The sequence below is a fragment of the Asparagus officinalis genome, chromosome 4 (assembly GCF_001876935.1).
Source record: "Asparagus officinalis chromosome 4, Aspof.V1, whole genome shotgun sequence".
Lineage (NCBI taxonomy): Eukaryota > Viridiplantae > Streptophyta > Magnoliopsida > Asparagales > Asparagaceae > Asparagus > Asparagus officinalis.
This window is the reverse complement of record NC_033797.1, coordinates 140,549,096-140,572,714: the sequence shown is the minus strand read 5'-3', so window position 1 is coordinate 140,572,714 and position 23,619 is coordinate 140,549,096. Positions and strand designations below refer to the sequence as shown.

At 34.2% G+C, this 23,619-nt stretch overlaps 1 protein-coding gene across 2 annotated transcripts in view; it reads left to right on the top strand.

The window, feature by feature from the left end:
• Positions 1–22,476, top strand: part of LOC109839573 (MADS-box transcription factor 16-like) — a 36,499-nt gene extending 14,023 nt beyond the window's left edge. For both annotated transcript variants that reach the window (XM_020408057.1, XM_020408056.1), the window contains 2 exons: positions 21,574–21,618; positions 21,999–22,476. In XM_020408057.1, the coding sequence (XP_020263646.1) occupies positions 21,574–21,618; positions 21,999–22,154 (201 nt within the window). In that variant the 3' untranslated portion in view covers positions 22,155–22,476. The remainder of the gene's footprint in view (positions 1–21,573; positions 21,619–21,998) is intronic.

The window sequence follows — 23,619 nt, the reverse complement described above, 5'->3', positions numbered from 1 at the left end:
CACTAATAGAATTATTTATCACTAATAATTTACATATACTTCTAACAAAATACGGGGTTTTACATTCTTTCCCCCTTAAAAGAATTTTGTCCTCGAAATTCAGAAAGCATATTCAAACAAATAGTATTACTTTAGACAAGCATATAACGATATTTATATTTAACAATCCAGGATGATTATATTCCCACTCAACCCTTAATCGAATGGAACTAGTACGTCGGACGAAAAATCCAAACAAGGAACCCCCCATATATATACCATGTGTTCCAAAAGATTAAGAATTAAGCGGAAATATCCTCATTCTAGCGTTAAATCTAAATATAACCACACAAATAATCACACACATAAATCAATCTACTTCTTCAATAGGTGCAGGAAGTCGCGCGACATAATATCTTCGCGCTCCTGAAACTCATCTTCGATGTCTACACTTAATCATCAAAAATGTAAATACTCCCACTTAACCCCTAACTAAATGGAACAAGTACATCGAGCGAAACATCCAAACAAGGAACCCCTCATATATATATCATATGTTCCAAGTACTTAGGAGATAAGTGTTAGTACCCTCATTTTAATGTTAAGTATAAACATCGCCATACATGTAACCATAAACCATAAATAAGTCATACATAAATTTATTTTACTTGATCAAACAGGTGTGGGTAGTCGCAATGTACATCCTCCTCGCGCTCCCAAGAAACCTCCTCAACTCCTTCTTGGTTCCACTGAATTTCTACCAAAGGAAAACAACTTGATTCTAAATTTCTTGTCTTCTCTAGCAAATATACAAACTGAGATTTCAATCATAGACAACATATCCTGAAGTTAAATCTCCTGTGCGTTCAACATTCGTTGTTGCTCTTCATCATGTAGGTGCTTCTTAAGCATAGAAACATGAAACATGAATTACTTATGTACACTAGACATCGATTGTGGAAGGTCTAGTCTATATGTAACAGATCCAATAAGCTCTAAAGTCTGGAATGGTCCAACATATCTCAGCTCAAGTTTTCTCCGCCTTCCGAATCGTCGAACGTCTTTCATAGATGATACTTTCAGCATGACTAACTCTTCAAATCTGAAATTCCAAAGGTCTTCATCTCTAATCTGCATAGCTCTTTTGCCGACTCTGAGCGGTTAGAATCTGTCCTCTGATCAATGTTACTTTCTCAGTAATCTGTCTCATAAGCTCTAGCCCAAGCATTAACTATCCTCCGGCTCTACCCAATATAGGTGGTCTGCAAGGCCTCCCGTACAATGCTTCATACGGAGCCATACCAATTGTCGCTTGATAACTGTTGTTACAAGCGAACTCTATTAGCGGAAAATGCTTCATACGGAGCCATACCAATTGTCGCTTGATAACTGTTGTTACAAGCGAACTCTATTAGCGGAAAATGATCCTCCCAACTACCTTGAAAGTCAATGTTGTTACAAGCGAACTCTATTAGCGGAAAATGATCCTCCCAACTACCTTGAAAGTCAATGACACAAGCTCGCAACATGTCCTTCAACATCTGATTTACTCTCTTCGTCTGACCATTCGTTTGCGGGTGGAAATACACTACTGTAAGATAAATCTGTTGCCAACTAATCCTGAAAACTCTTCCAAAAACGTGGAATGAACACTGAACCTCGATCCGATACCATCGTATCTGGAATTCCATATAGTCGAATAATCTCCTGGATAAATATCCTCGCATACGTCTCAGCTGTATAGTTAGTCTTCACTGAAAATAAAATGTGCTGACTTCACTAGTCTATCCACTATCACCCAAACATAATCATTCTCTTCCTTTGACTTCGACAACCCTATGATAAAGTCCATAGAAATATCCGTCCACTTCTACTTCGAAATGGGTAAAAACTAAAGTGTTCCTGTCGTTCTCTGATGTTTCGCCTTCACTTGCTGACAGGTAAGACACTTAGTTACATACTCTTAAAATCTTTCTACGTATATCACTCCATCAAAAGTGTCTTTTTAGGTCCTTGTACATCTTAGTAGTCCCTGGATGTACTGTGCACCTAGTACGATGTGCTTCATCTATTAACTCCCTCTTACGCTCTGTACTAACTGGCATAAATAGTCTATCCTTCTTCCGTAGACCTCCATCTGTCCCAATAGCCTAATTAGTCTTAGGCTATTTGGTAATCTCCTTCTTTCAAATTTGAATCCAAGAGTCCTCCAACTGAGCTATGACAACTCAGTTACTCCAAGATGGCTGCACTGACACAGCTCCCAATAATGCACTGGTTCCATAAATCTCTGGTCAAAAAAATCAAACTGGCTAAGAGTGAGAAGATCTCTATGCAATGAGCATCTCGAAACTGAAACCCGATGTCGATGCTTCCTGATTAAAACATCTGCTACGACGTTCGCCTTCCCTGGATGATATTAAATCGCAAACCCGTAATCCTTGATAAACTCGATCCACCTCTTCTGTCTCTGGTTGAGTTCCTTCTGAGAGAAAAGATACTTCAGACTCTGATGGTCTATGAACAATTCAAACTACACTCCATTCAAGTAGTGTCTCCACGCCTTCAGCGCAAATACTATAGCTGCTAACTCCAAATCATGAGTGGGGTAGTTCTACTCATGCACTCTCAATTGCCGTGAGATATACGCTACTACCCTCTGATTCTGCATCAAGATGCTTCCTAAATCTGCCAATGATGCATCTGCATAGACCACAAGTGTTCTGGATTATCTTCCTGTAATATCCGGCTAAACCCAAAAAGTTTCGAATCTCTGTCACCGTCTTCGGCCGTTCCTAATCAAGAACTACTATAATTTTAGCCGGATCCACTGCTATGCCCTCTCTGCTGATGACGTGGCTGAGAAATCTGATTTCTGAAAACCAAAACTCGCATTTGCTGAACTTGGCATATAACTGATGTTTCTGTAGAGTCTGCAAAGCAAATCCGAAAATGCTGTTCATGTTCTGCCTCTGATCTCGAATATATGATAATGACGGATACAAACTGGTCCAAGAAGGGACGGAAAACCCGATTCATCAAATCTATGAATACCACGGGTGCATAAGCCAATCCGAACGGCATAACCAGAAACTCGGAAGATTCATATCGAATCAGGAAAAACGGCTTTGGGAAAATAAATCCATCTCCCGAACTCGCAACTACAATAACCCAAAACGAAGATAAATCTTCGAGAAATGTTGCGCTTCGCGCAGCTGATCGAACAAGTCATAAATCCTATCAAATCTGGATAGTGACATTGTTCAATTATCTATAATCAATACACAATCTCATACTGTCGTCCTTCTTCTTCACGAAGAGGACCGGCGCTCCCCACGGAGAAAGACTCCGACGAATAAAACCTTGAGCTAACTACTCGTCCAACTGGGTCTGAAGCTCCCTCATCTCAGCTGGTGCCATGCGATAGGGTGCGCGGGATATCAGGGCTGTGCCCGACTGTAACTCAATGTAAATCTTAACCTCTCACACAGGAGGTAACCTGGGCATATCCTAAAAGACATCCTGATACCCTGAGACAACTCTAGTCTCTAATAAATCAATACTCTGATCCCGTCGCATCACCTCCTCGATGTACGTCAGAAATAACTCAGCAAAACGGTTATCCTGAGAGGTTGCTACAATCAACTCGGACCCATCGGACGCTCACAAATTGACTGTCTTCGCAAAGCAATCAATACTAACATGGTAGGAAGTCAACCAATCCATACCAAGGATGACATCGAACTCGGACACATGCAATACTATCGAATCTATGACAAACTCCGACTCATCTAGACTAATAATACACCTACAAACGCTCTACAGAAGCGATACCTCACCTAAAGGGATGGAAAACTGATAATGAAATATCTAGAGGCTGAGCTACGATTTGGAGTCTAGTCATAAAAGCATACGAAATGAAAGAATACGAAGCTCCCGAATCAAAAAGAATACGGGCGGGAAAAGGATTTATGAGGAACGTACCCTCCACAACTGCTCCGCTAGCTCCATGATCATGCGAAACCACTACATACACTCTGCCGGAGGCTGAAAACTGTTCTGCCGCTGGTGCTGGAGAATATGGGATAATCTGTCCCTGGGTAACCTCCTGAACTGCTAGAACCTGCTCCTCAGCCTTCTGCTGCTGCTGATTCGGACCATTTCCCTTCTGAGCTCTTGTTGGTGCACTACGACACTCTAATGCCTTGTGTCTGACCTTACGACAGTTATAGCAAATTTCCTAGAACTTGCGCTGCTGATGCGCTCTCTGATCATGCTGGTCCCTTCTTATGAGGGCCATGCTACTGCTGTTGAGGTCTAGACAAGGGTCTCTTGTTCTTACCCTTGTCTCCGGTGTGCCCTCTCTTAGCACTCCCTTCTTTTTCCTTATGAAACTTACCCGTCCTATTTTCTCGAGAAATGACGGTTTCAGCTACTGGTGGTGGTGTAATAAGATTCGTTACAAGCTCCTCGATTGCTGCTATCCTAGCGATTAGGGGAGCCATAAGATCTATCAGGTACTGGGGAGCCTGCTGCGGCTCAGGTGGTGTCTGATATGGCTCGGGTGGAGTTTGCTGTAGTTCAGCCTGTCCAGATCTCTGAGTATGAGGCATACGATACTCTGACATTTGAGCATATAACAAAAAGAGTTCATGAGTCAAAATAGATATATATACATACATAACGTATCACCATATGATTTTCACAACATACGGTATTCACACAAATACTTTAAACAAAAATAGTTATAAAAAAAATTCTTAAAATTTAGAGATATACGCATATATCGTCCTCACTCATACTAGAAAATTCTTATCGGACTCTATACATGAATCCTAAAAAACTCTGTCCTAGCTCCACGACTCGACACAGGATGATCCTAAGGATACTGGAACTAGAGCTCTGATACCAACTGTGACGCCTCTGGGTTCACACAAGGCTGCAGTCCAAGATGAAACTAAGAATGTCAAACCTGCCATGCACCACACCGTGCAATAACATGTTTCACCATCACAATTACTCTCTCTCTAGTAGAGTCAATAACAGGTGTAGGTACAAAAGCAAGTAAAAGATAATACAAGAGTCAACTGATGAAATAATAGAGAATCAAATAAATACTTCATCATCTAACAAACTGAAGTACAAGTCAATGTCTGAAATGAATAAATTGGAACTTCTCAACAAATCTCAAATACAATTGTCTGAATAAAAGGAGACAAGGCACACAGCCTTTACAACTTCTAGGATAAACTCTCAAATGTCTAACAAAGTTCTACAGTGGAGTTCAAAAGAAAAATATAACTATAATAAACGGCTGGAGCTAAAGTGTAACGTCATCAATCTGCGACTCTCCGGGCTCCTGGCTCGTTACCTGAAAGGGGGAGGGACAACGAGCGTCAAAGCGTTAGCAAGTAACATCACAACCAACCCCAAGGGAAAGGGCTCGTTGTATACAGAAAATACAGATAATACATATATATATGAAATCACTGATCCTATATAGGTCATTACAACGTGAGCATAAGTACGTCGAGCGAAATAAGATCCTATATAGGTCATTACAACGTGAGCATAAGTACGTCGAGCGAAATAATCCAAACAAGGAAACCCTCATGTATATACCATGTAGCTCAAATTATAAATACCTATGTATAAGAGGATTTTAATAGTTAGGAAATTACAACACGAGCGTAGGTATGTCGAGCGAAATAATCCAAACAAGAAAACCCTCATGTATATACCTTGTATCTCAAATTGTAAATCCCTAAATACCAAAACCCGAAATCTAATATAGGAACAAATAAATTAAAAGACTACCGATAAATGAAATCATGACAAGGCCACCATAAGTGTCATGCAAACTCACATGAGTGTCATGTCCGAAAATGATTAAGTGTCCAAAACATAGACTATATAAATTAAACGTCCAACTCATGGACTGAAAGTAACGAGTGTCCAACGCATGGACTGAATATAACCAATGTCCAACGCATGGACTAAATATAACAAATGTCCAACGCATGGACTGAATATAACCAATGTCCAACGCATGGACTGAATGAAATGAATGTCCAACACGAGGACTGAAAGAAATGAGTGTCCAACACGAGGACTAAATATAAGCTATGCGAAGTGTAAGTGTCGATGATATATATTGAAAAGATACACAGACTCATGTCACACGTGCCTCGGTGTGCGTATCGGTACTTGTGTCAAAAGTCAACTCACATGTACAGATAAATCACTAACATTGTAAACTAGTGTCAGATAATCGAGGCGATCCCGAAAAGCAATAGATCAAGAATCTGTAAAACACCTCATCAGTCGACTCATCAGTTGACTGGGATTGGTCGACTCATTGATCGACCAGACGAGACAAAACTGAAGATTTTTCCGTCAGTCGACTCATCAGTCGACTCATAAGGCGACTCATGAGTCGACTCATTGGTTGACTGAGCAGAAAATTCTCAGTTTCTGTTTTCGTTGATTATTTACAAAAATGTTAACCTAAAGTTCTTCATCATATCCAGCAGCATAAAAATGATTATTTCATATACGTAACAAACTGAAACGAAAGATCTGCATGTAATCACTTACATCAAAACCCTAAACATATTTATACATGTTTAAAAACATTAAAAAAAACAGTAAATCACATTAAAACTCATGTTTAAACAAATTTCCAGATCTGGATCTTAATTTACAAATTCGTTGGTGAGCTTTTAAAAACTGAAAATATTCGATTTTAGCATCATATGCTATAAAGGTCTATTTTTATACACAAATAGTGATTTAGGCTCAAAAATTCGAAATAAAACCAAAGAAAATTTATACAAACAGTGGGTGAGAGCTGGACGAGATGTTACTCGCCTCTGATATGCTAGAACAACCCCTGAATCCGAGAGAGAAAGATCCCCTTCGCTGCACCTCGCCAAAACTCGTTGCAATCCTCCGAAAATTCACCAAAACGAGCTAGGGTTTGAGAGGATAGAGGGGGCTAGGGTTTTCTCTGGGGTCTGATGAGTTATGCGGTTGGTTTCGGGTAGGAGAGTTTTTATGTAAGTGGTCAAACCCGAAACAAACCAAACCAAACCCGCAAAAGAAAAAAAAACATGAAGACAACCCGTCAGTCAACTCATTGGTCGACCCATCAGTCGACTCATTAGTCGACTCATAAGTCAACTGAGCAGATATAAATTTCCAGATTCGTGCATGTTTTGTTATTCAGCCAAAACCAATGCATGAAACTCTATGAAACCACACTCATACATGTCTAATAACTTGTTACCAAGTATATCCATGACCTCAAGTCATTTACCACTAATAGAATTATTTATCACTAATAATTCACATATATTTCTAACAAAATACGGGGTTTTACACGGAGTTTCGGTGGTTCTAGTGATTCACAAGATTTTGTATTTTTTTTTGAACTTCCCCTCAATATGTTACCAAATATAATACTATCCAAATCGAAGATCTTCTTTATTTGCTATTATCAGACCATATAAATTAGCTGTTATTAGTTGATATCGATGTTGTATGATCGATTTAGACTGGACAGATTAACAGATGTAAAATCTAATGGAGTGGTGTGTATTGTTATCGACTTATGGAGCTATACTTCAAACCTTCGCAAGTAGATCTCATTGATTACTTAATTTGAAATAAATATCTCACAAGTGTTGGAAATGTGTCCTACAAGTGTTTTAGAAATGCTGAGAAGTGTCCGTACGTGTCGGAAATTTAAAACATAATGTAAAGTTTAGGAACTTTGGGGGAATGTTCAACATATGTTTGAGGAGTGTCCGAAAACAGATATGGATTGGTCATAGCAGTGCTGTGCTGCGTAGTTCACCATAGTTTTCTGAGTTGATCCTTCATATCCTTGAGCGCAGTTGCTTGCATGCTATCAAGTCCTTTGTTCTGCATACATTTTCATGAGTTGCCCTTTAATATAATTCTTTTCCCTATATCGTTGATACTTTACTACAAATTTGGATATCAAAGAGTTATAAGAAGTATATTCTCTTTGGTCGTTGTCCCAAAAAAAAAAAGATTTTATTTAAATCATCTGCAGGCAGCTTGTATGCCTTGGTCTTGGATACATAATTGGGTTGTAAAACTTCCAAATTTAGTATGGTAATAATTAGATACCCATAATGACATACTACCATGCTGTAGATTTGATTTCTTTTCGGAACAAATTGGCACCAGTTCCATGAGTATTTTATATCAAAGGTTTTCATTTGCATGGGATATTAACTATAGACTGCTCAGGCCATACATTTCCGTTGTCAGTTGGAAACAACTCAAACTATGCTATTGTAGCAGATACATATCAGGATTGGCCCTTTTTTCTGGTTAGTATTGGTGATACTAGACTTTGTTTGAGTCAGTTTCAAACTTTCAACAACTAGTCATCATACATCCAGTAATATGCCTCTGCTGGTTTCAGCCCGTAATGGGAACTCTGCACACTTTTAGTTCGCATATCTATGATTTGGCTCATTTCACAAAAATGCGCCGAATCATCCTAAGAGTTGCGTAAATTTTACGTGAAAAAATAAGGGTTTAACTAAATTCTTCCATGAGATATGCATTTATACCTTTGGCATACGTATACATTAATGTGTAGGTATATAATACATGTGAAAATAGACAAAAAATTCTGGGTTTATATTTGATGAAGATTGTGAATTTTAAAGTACATAATTAGTTGTCATGGGGTTGAAACAGATAAAAATGGAAAAATGGTGGGTCATACTCCGTGAAAATGGTGAATTTTAAGGACGGGCAAAATTCATGCGTTATTAGCCCATGAAAATTGCAAACTTGAAGTATGCCAAATATTTGCTATTAGGTCGAAATAGATGAAAATGAAAAAAATTGTGAGTTATGGCTTATAAAATGATGAATTTTGAAGAAAGAAAAATTAACTGTCATTAGGTTGAAATGATTGAAGATGGACAAAAATCGTGGGTTATTAGTTCAAAAAAATTAAGAATTTAAAAGTACGTCTGTTAATTGCTATTGGGTCAAAATAACTGAAAATTAACTGTCATTGGGCGGAAACGATCGAAAATGAACAAAAAATATAGGTTATAATCCGTGCAAATTAAGAATTTTAAAGTATGTCGGTTCACTGTTACTAGGTCAAAACAGATGAAAATTGACAAAAATGTGAGTTATATAGCCCATGAAAATTGTTAAATTCGTTGAAAGAAAATTAAATTTTCATTGGGTCGAAATGATAAAAAATGGACAAGAAATCATAGGTTATAACTTATAAAAATTGTAGAATTTGAAGCATATGCCAATTATTTTCCATTGGGTTGAAATAGATAAAAATGGATAAAAATTATGAGTTATAGAACATGAAAAAGATGAAATTTGAACAGAGAATACTTAGTTTTCATTGGGTTGAAATGATCGAAAATGAAAAAAATAATGGATTACCCATGAAAATTGTGAACTTTGAAGTACGCCAATTAATTGCAATTAGGTTGAGGCACATGAAAATGGATAAAATTGTAGACTATAGTAATGAAAATGGTGAATTTTAAGGAAAGAAACCTTAAGAGCCATTGGGGTCGAAACAAATGAAAATGAACAAAATCAGAGGTCTCGTGCGAATTGTGAATTTCGAAGTACCTGATTAATTGCTATCGGACCAGTGAAAATGGATAAAATTGTGGGTTATAGTCCTTGAAAATGATGAATATTGAGGAAATAACGCTTAATTGGCATTGGACCGAAACCACGGAAAAGACAAAAATAGTGGGTTATAACTAATGAAAATTACAAATTTGGAAGTATACCATATATTTTCCATTGCTTCGAAACAGATGAAATGGACAAGATTGTGAGTTATAGCCCATGGAAATGGTGAATGAGGAAAAAAGTTGCTTGTTATTGGGTTAAAACGACTGAAAATGGACAAAAATCACGAGTCTTTGAAAATTGCGAATTTTAAATTACGCCACTTATTTTCAATTAGGTCGAAATAGATGAAAATGGATAAAAATTATGGTTTATAGTCAATAAAAATTGTTAATTTTATGGAAAGAAAACTTAGTTATTAGTTGAAGCATACGACAGTGAAAAAAAATTGTGCATTAGCCCATGAAAATTTTAAATTTGTAAACGTGCTTGTTGATTACAATAGGGGCGAAACACATGAAAGTGGACGAATTATGGATTATAGTACATAAAAATGGTTAACTTTGAGAAAAGAAAACTAAATTGCTTTTCGGCGGAAAGGATCGAAAATAGACAAAAATCGTGGTTTGTAAGTCATGAAAATTTACGAATTTTCAAGTATGCCAATTATTTGTCATTGGATCGAAATATATGAAAATGGACAAAATTTTTAGGTTATAGTCCATGATTATTAGTTTTATGGGAAGAAATCTTGATTGTTTGGTCCTAATAATGAAAATAGACAAAAATCATGGGTTATATTGCCCATAAAAATAATGAATTTTAACCATGCCTATTAATTACTATAGAGTCAAAAGAGATGAAAGTTGACAAAATTGTGAGTTATAGCCCGCGAATATTGTGAATTTTGCTGAAAGAAAACTAAATTACCATTAGGTTGAAACGATAAAAAAATAGATAAAAATTATTGGTTATTGTCCATGAAAATTATGAATTTTAAAGTATCCCAGGTAACTGTTATTGGGTCAAAACATATGAAAATGGACAAAATTGCGAGTTAAATAGCTCATGAAATTTGTGAATTTTGCAGAAAGAAAACTAATTTTTCATTGATCGAAACAATAGAAAATGGACTAAAATCGTAGTTGCCCATGAAAATTACGAAATTGAAGTATGCCAATTATTTGCCATTGGGTTGAAATTGATGAAAATAGACAAAAATTATTAGTCATAGCATGATGAGAGAACTTAATTTTCATTGTGTGGAAACAATAAAGAATTGATGAAATTTGTGGGTTATAGCCTATGAAAATTATAAATTTTGAAGTGCATCTATTAATTGCATTGGTTCAAAACAAATAAAAATGGACAAAATTATGGGTTATAGCTCATGAAAATTGTGAATTTTTAAAGAGAATTTAATTGGTATTGTTTCTGAACAGGTGGAAATGGACAAAAATCGTGGGTTACCATAATTGAAAATTGCGAATTGTAAAGTATCCAATTAATTGCCATTGATTCTAAACATATGAAAATGGATGAAATTGCGTGTTATAGCTTGGGAAAAAATAGTGTAATTTGGGAAATGAAATCTTAATTGCCATTTGGTCAAAACAATTGGAAAGGACGAAAATAGTGGGTTGTCGCCCATAAAAATTGTGAATTTTCAAGTATGCCAATTTATTGTCATTTGGTCGAAACAATTGAAAATAGACAAAGTTGTGAGTTATATAGCCAATGAAAATAATTAATTTTATAGACATAAGACTTAGCTGTGATTGAGGCGACATAGATGAAAAATGAATAAAAATCATGTGTTATAGTTCATGAATATGCAAATTTTGAAGTACACAAATTAGTTGTTATTAGGTCAAAACAAATGAAACTGGAACAAAGGACTGTAGGTTATAGTCCATGGAATTGGTGAATTTTGACGAAAGAATTTAGTTGTCATTGAGCTGAAACGACTGAAAATGCACAATAGTCTTGATTTATAAGTTCATGATAATTGCAAATTTTGAAATATGGATATCAATTGTTATCGTGTCGAAACAGATCAAACTTGACAAAATTGTGAGTTATAGTTCATTAAAAACATGAATTTTGCGGAAAGATAACTTAATTGCCATTTGGTGGAATAATAAAAAATTGAAAAAAAATCATAGGTTACACAAAAATTGCAAATTTTGAAGTATGCTAAATATTTTGCATTGGATCAAAACAGATGAAATTTCAACATTGTGAGTTATAGCCATTAGAAATAGTGAATTTTGAATAAAGAATTTAACTGCCTTTGGTCCGAGATGATCGAAATGGTGGGCTATAGCCTATAAAAATTGTGAAGTTTAAAGTATGCCAATTAATTGTCATTTGGTCGAAATAGTTGAAAGTGGATAAAACTATGGGTTATGGCCCATGAAAAATCCTTAATTTTACAAAAAAACTTGATTGCTTTTGAGTTGAAACAGATAATAATGTGCAAAAATTATGGATTATAGTTGATGAAAATTATAAAATTTAAAGTACACAAATTAGTTGTCATTGGGTCGAAACGGATGAAAATGGAAAAGATTGTGGATTATAGTTCATGAAAATGATGAATTTTTTGGATAGAAAATTTAAGTGTTGTTGGGCCGAAACAATCTAACATGGACAAAAGTTATGGTTTATAAGCCCATGAAAATTGTGAATTTTAAAGTAGGCTAGTTAGTTGTCATCGGGTCAAAACAGATAAAAATGGTCAAATTGTGCCCATGAAAATCATAAATTTTGCAGAAAGAAAACTAATTTGTCAATGAGATGAAATAATAAAAATGCACAAAATTTGCAGGTTTTATCTCATGAAAATTGTGAATCTTGAACACATGAGAATGATGAATGTTTAGAAAAGAAAACTTCATTTGCATTTGGTCGAAATGATAAAAAATGGACAAAACCTGTGGGTTTTATATAGATCATGAAAAGTGTGAATTTTGAAGTATGCTAATTTATTGCTATTAGATCGAAAGCGATGAAAATGGACAAAATTGTGGTTTATGTAGTCAATGAAAATGGTGAATTTTAAATAAAGAATTTATTTGTCATTAGGTGGTAGCCAATGAAAGTGGACAAAAGTCGTGTTTTATAGCCTATTGAAATTGTGTAATTTGAAGTATGCCAATTAATTGCAATTGGGTGGAAACTTATTGTCATCAAGTCGAAATAACCCAAAATGGAAAAAAATATTTGTTTATAGCCCATAGATATTGTGAATTTTGACGTACGCCAATTAACTGTCATTAGATTGAAATAGTTAAAAATGGATAATATTGTAAGTTGTAGCCCATAAAAATTATTAAATTTGGGGAAAGAACTTAATTGTCATTGTGTCAAAACAGATGTAAATGGATAAAAATCGTGGACTATAACTTGCAAATTTGTCCCTTAATTATGAAATTTATGAATTTTTAAGTATGCCTCTTAATTACCACATGGTTGTAACAGATGAAAGTGGAATATTTGTGGATTAGTCCTTGAAAATGTGAATTTTGAAAAAAGAACCAAATTGCTTTTGGACCAAAAAGAACCGAAAAAGGATAAAAATGTAGTTACAACTCTGTGAAATTTGCGAATTTAAAATACACCAGTTTAATTACGATTGGATCAAAATAAATGAAAATGCATAAAATTGTGTCTTATAGTCTTGAAAAATGGTGAATTTTGAGGAAATAAAACTTAGTTGCTATTGGGCCGAAATAATCGAAAATGATCAAATAGTGGGCTATAATAATCCATGAAAATTGAAAATTTGACATACAACACCATTGTGTCGAAACAACTAAAAATGGAGAAATTGTGAGTTATAGCCATGAAAATCATTAATTTTACGGAAAGAACTTAATTTTCATTAGGTCAAAAAATGGGAAAATGACATTGTGCATTATATAGCCCATGAAAATTGTGAATTTTGAATTATGCCCATTAGTTGTCATACGCTCGAAACATATTAAAGTTGAACAAAATTATGGGTTATAGTCTATGAAATCGGTGAGTTTTGAGGAAAAGCATAGTTTGCTTTTGAACCGAAATGATCGTAAATGGGCAAAAATTATGAATTATAGCCTATGAAAATAATGAATTTTGAATTATTGAATCGGAACATATGAAAATGGACAAAATAGTTAGTTATCATCCACGAAAATGGTGAATTTTGAGGAAATAAAACTTAATTGTTATTGCCTTGATACATTTGAAAAAGGACAAAAATCATGGATTATAGACCATGAAATTGCGAATTTTGAATTACGCTCATTAATTGCCATAGGATCAAAGAAGATGGAAGTGGATAAAATTATCGGTTATATTTTATGAAAATGATGAATTTGAGGAAGGAAAACTAAATTGTTTTTGGATCAAAATGACTGAAAATGTACAAAGATCATGGATTATAGTCCATAAAAATTATGAATTTTGGAGTACGTCAATTATTTTCCTTAGGTTGAAACATGTGAAAATTAATAAAAATTGTGGGTTATAGTTCATAAAAATGGTGAATTCTAAGGAAAGAAAACTTAATGGCCATTTGATTAAAAATACATGAAAATGACAAAAGTCGTGGGTCTCTGAAAATTGTGAATTTTGAAGTATTCTAATCTCCAATTAATAATCATTGAGTCGAAACGTAGAAAAATGGACAAAAAATGTAGGTTATAGTCCATGAAAATGGTAAATTTTAAGGAAAGAAAATTTAATTGTCATTGCGCTGAAACAGATAAAAATAAACAAAAATTATGGGTTATAATACATAAAATTACGATTTTTAAATAACACCAATTAATTACCATTGGGTCAAAACAAATGAAATTGCATAAAATTGTGGGTTATGGTCCATGAAAATGGTGAATTTTATTGAAAAAAAATTAGTTGTCACTGGGACGAATCAATCGAAAATGGACAAAAATAGTGAGTTATAATCCATGAGAATTATAAATTTTGACGTATGACAATTAATTGCCATTGAGTCGAAACAGCAGAAAATGGACAAAATTGTGAGTTATGGTCCAAGAAAATTGTAAATTTTGAAGTATGTCTATTAATTGCCATTGTATCGAAAAATATGAAACGGATAAAATCGTAGTTTAGCCCATAAAAATTACAAATTTTGAAATATGTTCATTAATTGTCATCAGGTTGAAACATATGAAAATAGCCAAAATTGTGGATTATAATCTATGAACATGGTGAATTTAAAAGAATAGCAAACTTAATTGTTGTTGGACTAAAACGACCCGAGTAGACAAAAATCGTGTGTCATAGCCCACAAAAATTGCGGATTTTAAAGTGCACTCATAAATTGTCGTTGGGTCAAAATAAATAAAAATGGTGAATTTAAAAAGATAGAGAACTTAATTGCTTTTGGACAAAAGTGATCGGAAATGGACACAAATCGTGATTTATAGTCCATAAAAATTGCAGATTTTGAAATACGCTCATTAATTGTCTTTGGGTTGAAATAGATAAAAATGGAAAAAATTATGGGTGATAGTCCATGATAATGGTTAATTTTGAAGAAAGAAAACTTAATTGATTTTGGACCAACGATCGAAAATAGATGAAAATCTTGGGTGATAACACATGAAATTTTTGAACTTTGAAGTATGGCAAATATTTTCCATTAGGTTGAAATGGATGAATATGAACAAAACTGTGAGTTATATAGCCCTTGAAAATGATGAATTTTGAGGAATGAAAACTTAATTGCTATAGTGAACACCGAAAATGGACAAAAATCGTGGATAATAGCCCGTAAAATTTATGAATTTTGAAGCATATCAATTATTTGTCATTAGGTCAAAACATAGAAAATAGATAAAAATTATGGGTTATAGTTTATAAATATGGTGAATTTAAAGGAAAGAAAGCTTATGGCTAGATAAAAATTGTGGGTTATAGTTTATAAATATGGTGAATTTAAAGAATACTTAATATAACAAATGAAAATGGACAAAAATTGTGAGTTAGTCCATTAAAATTGCGAATTTGAAATTACTAATTGTCCTTGGATCAAAATAGATGAAAATAGATAAATTTGAAGTTCATAGTTTATAAAAATGATAAATTTTAAGGAAAGAAAACTTATTTGCTTTTGGATTGAAACGATCTAGAGGGACAAAAATCGTGGGTGTAACCTATGAAAATTGCAAAATTTAAAATTTTCAATAAAATTGAAACGATCTAGGGGGACAAAAATCGTGGGTGTACATTTGCATTCGGTCGAAAAATAAGCAAATGGACAAAATTGTGAGTTATATCCCATGACATATGTGAAATTTGAGAAAATGTACAAAATTCGTGGGTTATGAAAATTGCGAATTTTTGAAGTACATCAATTTATTTTAATTTGGTTGAAACAGATAAAAATGAACAAAAATTATGGGTTAGTCCATGCAAATAGGAATTTTGAAGTATGCTAATTAGTAGTCATTGGATCGAAACATACAAAAATGAATAAAAAAGTTGTGGGTTATAAGTCCATGAAAATGGTAAATTTTAAGGAAAGAAAACTTAATGGTTATTGGGTTGAAAAAGATGAAAATTAACAAAAATCATGAGGTATATAGCCCATGAGAATGTGAATTTTGAAGTATACCAATTAGTTATACATGTGGTGTAATCTCAAACAATGGTGAATTTTGAGGAAATAACTGAAACAATCGAAATGGACAAAAGTAATAGGCTAAAGCTCTTGAAAATTATGAAATTTAATGTATGCCAATTAATTGCCACTGGATCGAAATAGTTGAAAATGGACAAGAAGCCCATGAAATCATTAATTTTACGAAAAGAAAACTCAATTGGGATTGGCTCAAACAAATGAAAAATTGGTCAAATATAATCCATGAAAATAGTGTTTTTGGTGGAATTGCCATGAGGTCGAGATGACCAAAAATAGATAAAAATCATGAGTTATATAGCTCTTGAAAACTATGAATTTTAAAGTATGCTAATTGTTTTCCATCATCTCGAAGAAGATGAAAATGAATAAAAATTATAGGTTAGTTCGTGGAAATATCGACTTTAAAGGAATGAAAACTTAATTGCTTTGGGGAATGTAAGTTTTGAGGAAAGTAAACTTAATTGGTATTGGGCTAAAACGACCGAAAAATGGATAAAAATCATGTGTTATAGCCCATGAAATTGTGAAGTTTGAAGTACGTCATTTGTTTTCCATGGGGTCGAAAAGGTGAAAATGGATTAAAATTGAAGGTTACAGTTCGTGAAAATTTCTTGTTTTAAGGAATGAAAACGTAATGTCCTTTGGAAAATGTAAATTTTAAGGAAAGAAAACTTAATTGTCATTGGATTGAAACAGTTACAGTTGGATAATTTTGTGAGTTATAGCCTATGAAAATTGTTAGTTATACGGAAAGAAAATTTTATTGTCATAGAGTCGAAACAGATGAAAATGGATAAAAGTTGTAGCTTAGCTCATGAAAATCATGAATTTTGAAGTTCACCTATTAATTGCTAACGAGTCAAAATCGATGAAAATGTACAAAATTATGAGTTATAGTCCATAAAAAGGCACAATTTTTATCGATTTTCTTTCATTTTGACCATATGCTAATGCATACATTAAATTCATGATTTTTATAAGCTTGTAACTAACGATTTTCTCTAATTTCATTGATTTTGACTCAAATATTATTACTTGTGCATACTTAAAATCTAACAATTTTCTTTGGTTAAAACCACTGATTTTCATTCCTTTTGATGAAATGAATTAAGTGTGGGTGTTTCAAAAGTTTGCGAATTTCATGGGTCATAACGTGCTATTTTTGTCCATTTTTCTTTCATTATCATTCCAACAACTATTAAGTTTTCATACACCAAAATTAGCGATTTTCTTAGGCTATAGCCAAAGACTTTATCAATCCTCATTTGCTTTGATCATTTTAGCAATTAAGCAAGAGAACTTCAAATTTTGAAATTTCATGTGCGAAAAACCCAAGATGTTTGTTCGTTTAGATCCAATGATAGTTAAGTAAGATACTTGAAAATTCACGATTTTCAGAGGATTATAATATTTGTTCATTTTTTCCCGTTTAATCCAATGACATGTAAGTATGGATACTCCAAAATTCATAACTTAGTAGGGGTAAACTTGCTATTTTTTGTTTATTTTCGTTCATTTCGACCGAATGGCAATCGAATATTCATACTTCACATTCACGATTTCCAGACTTTAACATGTTTTTTTTTTATCCAATGACATTTGATAATGTTTATTTCAAAATTTCAAGGTTTTCATATGCTACAACCTACAATTTTTATCAATTTTTATTTATTTTGACCCAATGACAATTAACTATGATACTTATAAAATTCACAATTTTCATGGGATATAACTCACTATTTTGTTCACTTTTGTTCTTTTTAATCCAATGACATTTAAGTATATGTATTTCAAAATTTCACGATTTTCATGGGCAATGCATGATTTTTATCATTTTTTATTCATTTCTACCGAGGCACAATTAAGTATGATACTTCAAAATTAACAATTATCATGGGCTATAACTCAGGATTTTTATCTATTTTTGCTCTTTTCGATCCATTGACAATTTAAATTTCATGATTTCTTACTTAAAAATTCGTGATTTTCATGGGTTATAAGCCACGATTATTGTTCATTTTTGTTTTTTCCATCTAATTGGAAGTAAGTATGTGTACTTTTAAATCCCACATTTTTTATGGGTTAATCTCACAGCTTTTGTCCATTGTAATTCATTTCAATATGATAGCAATTAAGTATATACATCAAAATTTCACGATTTTTATCAGATATAAACCCACGATTTTTTATCGATTTTTGTTTATTTCGACTTAGATTACCCAGACACTCCACCTTGACGATTTTTATCGGATATAAACCCACGATTTTTTTATCGATTTTTGTTTATTTCGACTTAGATTACCCAGGCACTCCACCTTGACTCCCGTATTCGTGTCCACACTTCTTGGACACTTTTTGAGTATATACATACATTTATGTAGATGTGTACCGAATTAGACAACACATGTTTTAGTTTAAAACGCTCGTGGTACACTTCTGGGATGTATATGTTACCCGCCACATCAAATTTTTACAACTTATTGGACTCAGTTCGGGTTCATTTCAGCCCATATCATGTTCATAAGTATGATTTTAAATGATGATTTGAATATCTTGTCCAAAAGTAAGCAGATTTCCAATTTATAATCTACTCAACAAAAGAGACATAAAAAAGCCACATGGTATTTAGTTCTCATAATATCTAATAAAAAACAATGTCGATCTCATATATATTATTAATTTCAAAAATTATATATATAGCCGTGTCCCCATATCCTAAATTTTACAAATTTGCCATGTCCCGTATCCGCACGTGTGTTCGCACCCCCACCGTACCCGTACAACATAGATTTCATCCCAAGGTAATTTAGTATGCATACTTCAAAATTCATGATTTTAAAATATTCGGATAGTAAATTTAACAAAAATTAAATGTTAAATTTCCTAAAATTAGTGTGTTAGTTCGTATGAGAATTTTCGAGGGGAAGTTCTAGTGTTTGCATACCTACAGGTATTTAAGTGTAAATTTAAAAAACTTTGGGGGTATATAGGTGCTGCCAAAAACATGTAAAGGGTATAAAAGTACAATGTAGGGGAAAGTATAGGGCATTTAAGTGCAATTAAGCCAATTTTAATTCTCGTAACATGTTAATGAAAAACAATATTGATCCCATGTAAACTATTAGTTTCAACACATATATATAGTCTTGTTCTCGTACAGTTGTACCCTATATTTTACAAATTTGCCGTGTCTTGTGCACGAATCTCCACGTACATATCAGTACCCATTCCCGTGCAACGTTGATGGTACATTGTCAACATGGATAGAATAGATTCTCAGTCTAGTGTTTTTATTGTTGAATTTAAATTGGGATGTTAACTTTTAAAACCTTTGTCGGAAAAATACTTTCGCTTATCTTCATAACTGGTGATGCCCATCAATTCATACCTAGTTGAATGAGCTCAGAATTTTGATAATTTGCAAAGGTATGATCCTTTGATCCTTATTTAGATACCAAATACACGCGTTATAAAGACAACATGAAAGATCAAAACTCACCCGCACAGTAAAATCTCTGTTTCACCCAAACTCAGTCTATACAAGAGAGATTGAGGGAGATGGCACTATGATAAGAAGGGAGTACAAGAGAGCAACCACACTGGCACACCCTAATCCTTTTTTTTTCTGACACAAATACAACACTAGGAATGTCTAACAACTAAGAATTTCTAACAGCCATTCAAGAAATCTTTATAACGATGAAATGACAATTTCTTCCTTGGCAAAATGACCACCCCTTAATGCAGTGAGCCTTAAAGAGATCCTACGTCTTTACTTGTGCCCCTTCTCTCGTTGAAGAGATCCACATCATTCTCTTCAAAAGACTTTGTTAGTTATGATTTCTTTTACTATATCTTTTAACCCTAATTAACCTAGAGAAAGTCACTCAATCATGATCCTTAATAGGATAACTTACAATCTTAGACTTAAACTTTGGTTTTATATTCTCTATTTGAATTGTTAACTCTTTGACCTAATTTGACTTTCCCTTTTGGCGTCAAAACATGGCATATGCATAATAATCTATATGTGGACTTGTATTCTAATTCTTTGGAAATTCTTCATCATGTCTTTCTTTATTGCTGTTTATTTCTTATCTATTTCTCATGTTTCCTACCTCTATGATGCATCACCTAAATGACTCGCTTTTTATATGAATGTGAACCGACCATGAACCATGCATGACATGACTCCATCTTAAAGCGGAAACTTGCATCATCGGTGGATTAGCCTAGTCATAATCTTCTCTCACACAAATGTCTTGAAGAAATGCCATTTTTGAACCATGAAGTTGCAACTTTTGCAAGCACCGTTCTCGTCACTCTATTCTTGTACTGCCTTACCCTTAGATGAGGTGCATCTCTCTCGCCTTGATCTACAAAATACTCTTCTTAGATCTCTCTATTCAGTCGTTTACTCTTTTTTCCCCTTCCTTCAACCATAGAGTGTACAGCCTTCTCTTCAAGAAATCATGTCGGTTATAAGACCTTTTATAATCTTTGTTAACCCTAGCTAGTGCTTGAGAAATCGCACAAAAATGGCCCTTGATTTAGCATGAAAGAGATTCAAATATAGCTCTATCTTATAATATTACTGGTTTCAACTGTTAGTAAATAAAAATATAACCCCCAACCCTCACGACTTTAGAGTTTTTTGAGTACTGGTCAGGGACTTATGATGGTTGGTTATCACCTATGTCGCTGTGACAGACTGACAGTTATTGGTCACTTATCGGTCCAGTCACAAGACTGAACCTGAAATGTCTTTACCGCAATTTCAACAAGTTAACCAAAAATGGCATTAACTTCTCTGAAAGCAAAAGGTTCCTGCATAATTTCGTGATCAAATCATCAATTTCACATCCCTGTTAGAGTATTACGTTTTTTTTTTCTAGAATCTACCCGACACATCATTTCACATCCTCATTAGCGGGCTGAATCTAAGTTAACATTTATTTCTTCAATTATTAAAAGACTGTTCTTATCTCACCTAGATTCATGGATGGTCCAAATAACTCCCCAGTTTGCAGATATTTCTTCTTTATATGCAACTAACAAGCAATAATTCACCGCCTCAACTACTATGATGTACTATCTTCGGGATGCTTGGGTGTGCCAGTGGGCTTCAACTGCTTGAAGCATAAAACCTCCTGTTGTTCATACACAATGACTGTCTAACTACTCACAATTAATGAAATTATGTCGATTAAACTAGTGCCACTTGTCCCTTCTTCTCAAATGCATGCTGATTAGTTTCTACTATGCATGGATTACAGTTGAAAAACACCCACGAAACGCATCAGAGCCTGCTACATCAACTGGTCAGTAGATGTGTATGCTATACCTTTTTGTTCTTACTTTTGACCCGGTATGAGAATAAGATTAATGGCGCATAGATCCTCTGCAGAATCGCTGTTTTGAACTTACTACCCCAGCAGTCTTATTGTTGTGGGTAGACCCCCTGGGTCAAATTTTCGACTCGTTTACCCTCAGGACTCGCTAATTTCACCCTGAGAAAAAGAGTCCAAAAAATTTAGCCCGACAGGTCTATCCGCAACAGTAAAACTGAATTTAGCCCGACAGGTCTATCCGCAGCAGTAAAACTGCAGAGGTAGTAGTAACTTCAAAACAAAGATAGCGCAGGGGGTCCATGTGCAATGTAACCTATAAGGGTATCAATCAAATTTTGCACACGATACAGGAGATGAAAGATCAGCACCAAGGTTACAGGTTTGTAGCTGAACGTGCTCTTTCAACCGCAAACGACGCTACTCAAATGTTTGCGTATCAAGTTCACTCAAGCCAGCAAAACCTCCTGGAGCTCGGATACGGGTCCCGTGATCTGAGTATTGCTTAATATACAATACGCGTACGAGTGCTCATGGGCGTCAAAAGCTTGAGTATTGTCTTTATAACTTTTCATACAAGAAATCGCTATTCTTGTATCAATCAATTACTTCACATCCAGTCAGTTGAGCTGTCATGTGTGTATAAAAAAAAATTTGAACAAGGTGGTGCCTTTTCAGGGACAATATTATTTACATATTTGATTTAGGTGGCGGGTCATTTCTGCCATCTAAATAATTGTCTTGGACTATTTGCGCCTCTCTCTTTTATAATGATGCGTGCCTGTAACCATTTGGTTTCCCGAATTATGCAAACTCTTGCTTTCAACTTGATGAACGATGCTTGGACCTCGACACTTGGCGAAGTATAGTTTGGATCTGTCTACAGTTATAATTGATTATAATAAATTTTCAATGTACTTATAGCTGCCTTATTGGATTTTGAACCAGATCAATTTATATCAATTTTATTGCTTCTATGATGTTGTACCTTGTTCTAGCAAGAAAAATTCCTCAAGGAGCCAAAATATGGGACCAATAGAGGGGACAAATGAGGTTTCTCCCTTCTATTGGATAATGAGTTGATCATCATTAATGATGGCCAACTCCTTATCCAATAGGAGGGAGACACCTCACTTGTCCTCTCTATTGGTCCCATATTTTTGGTCCCTGTAGCAAAGCTCTTCTAGCAAATATAGTGGTGGGGGTCTAGGCTTAGCGTAGCCATCAGCGGCCCTCGCCGCGTGTCGGCTATGAATTCTCAATGTATGCAAGCTAACTAAACAAGAATTGCCTCTTTTCTGACTTGAGAGGCGTTCCTTACTTGAAACTTTCATAATTAAAAAAAAAAGAAGATAAAACAACGAAGCCCCCTTAAAAGTATGATTGGCTCCCAACTCACTCTTTAAAGTTGTCAATTTGTCCATTCCCCCCCCCCCCCCCCGCCCCCCCCCCTACCTATATTATGCTTTCTTGCTAATCTGGTCCTTTTGTGAAGCCATGGTCATATACTTGAGGAAATGATGATGTGGCATATCGGTTTTTTTTTGGGTTTTTTTCCTTAGATTTACAATCAACTTCACAAATTATAAATGACACCATAAAAAATTGGAAATTACAAAAAAAAAACTTTATAAACAACCCCTTGAAAATATGATATTTGCAAACCTTGAAAACTCTAAAATTTAAATAATTACCCTAAAAATTCAAAATTACAAAAAATACTCCAAAAATTTCAAAAAAAAAAGCCCCAAGGAAAAGTGCAAAAGACCATGAAAAATTTTAGGGCTCCTTGTACTTTTCTAAAAATTGCATGGTGTTTTGTGCAAATTTTGAATTTTTAGCTCCCATTTGTAATTTTTGAATTTTCAAAGGGTTGTTTACAAATTTTTATTCCAATGTGTTTTTGTAATTTCAAACTTTTGGATGCTTTTTGCGAATGTTGAATTTTTTAGTAGTCATTTGTACTTTCATATT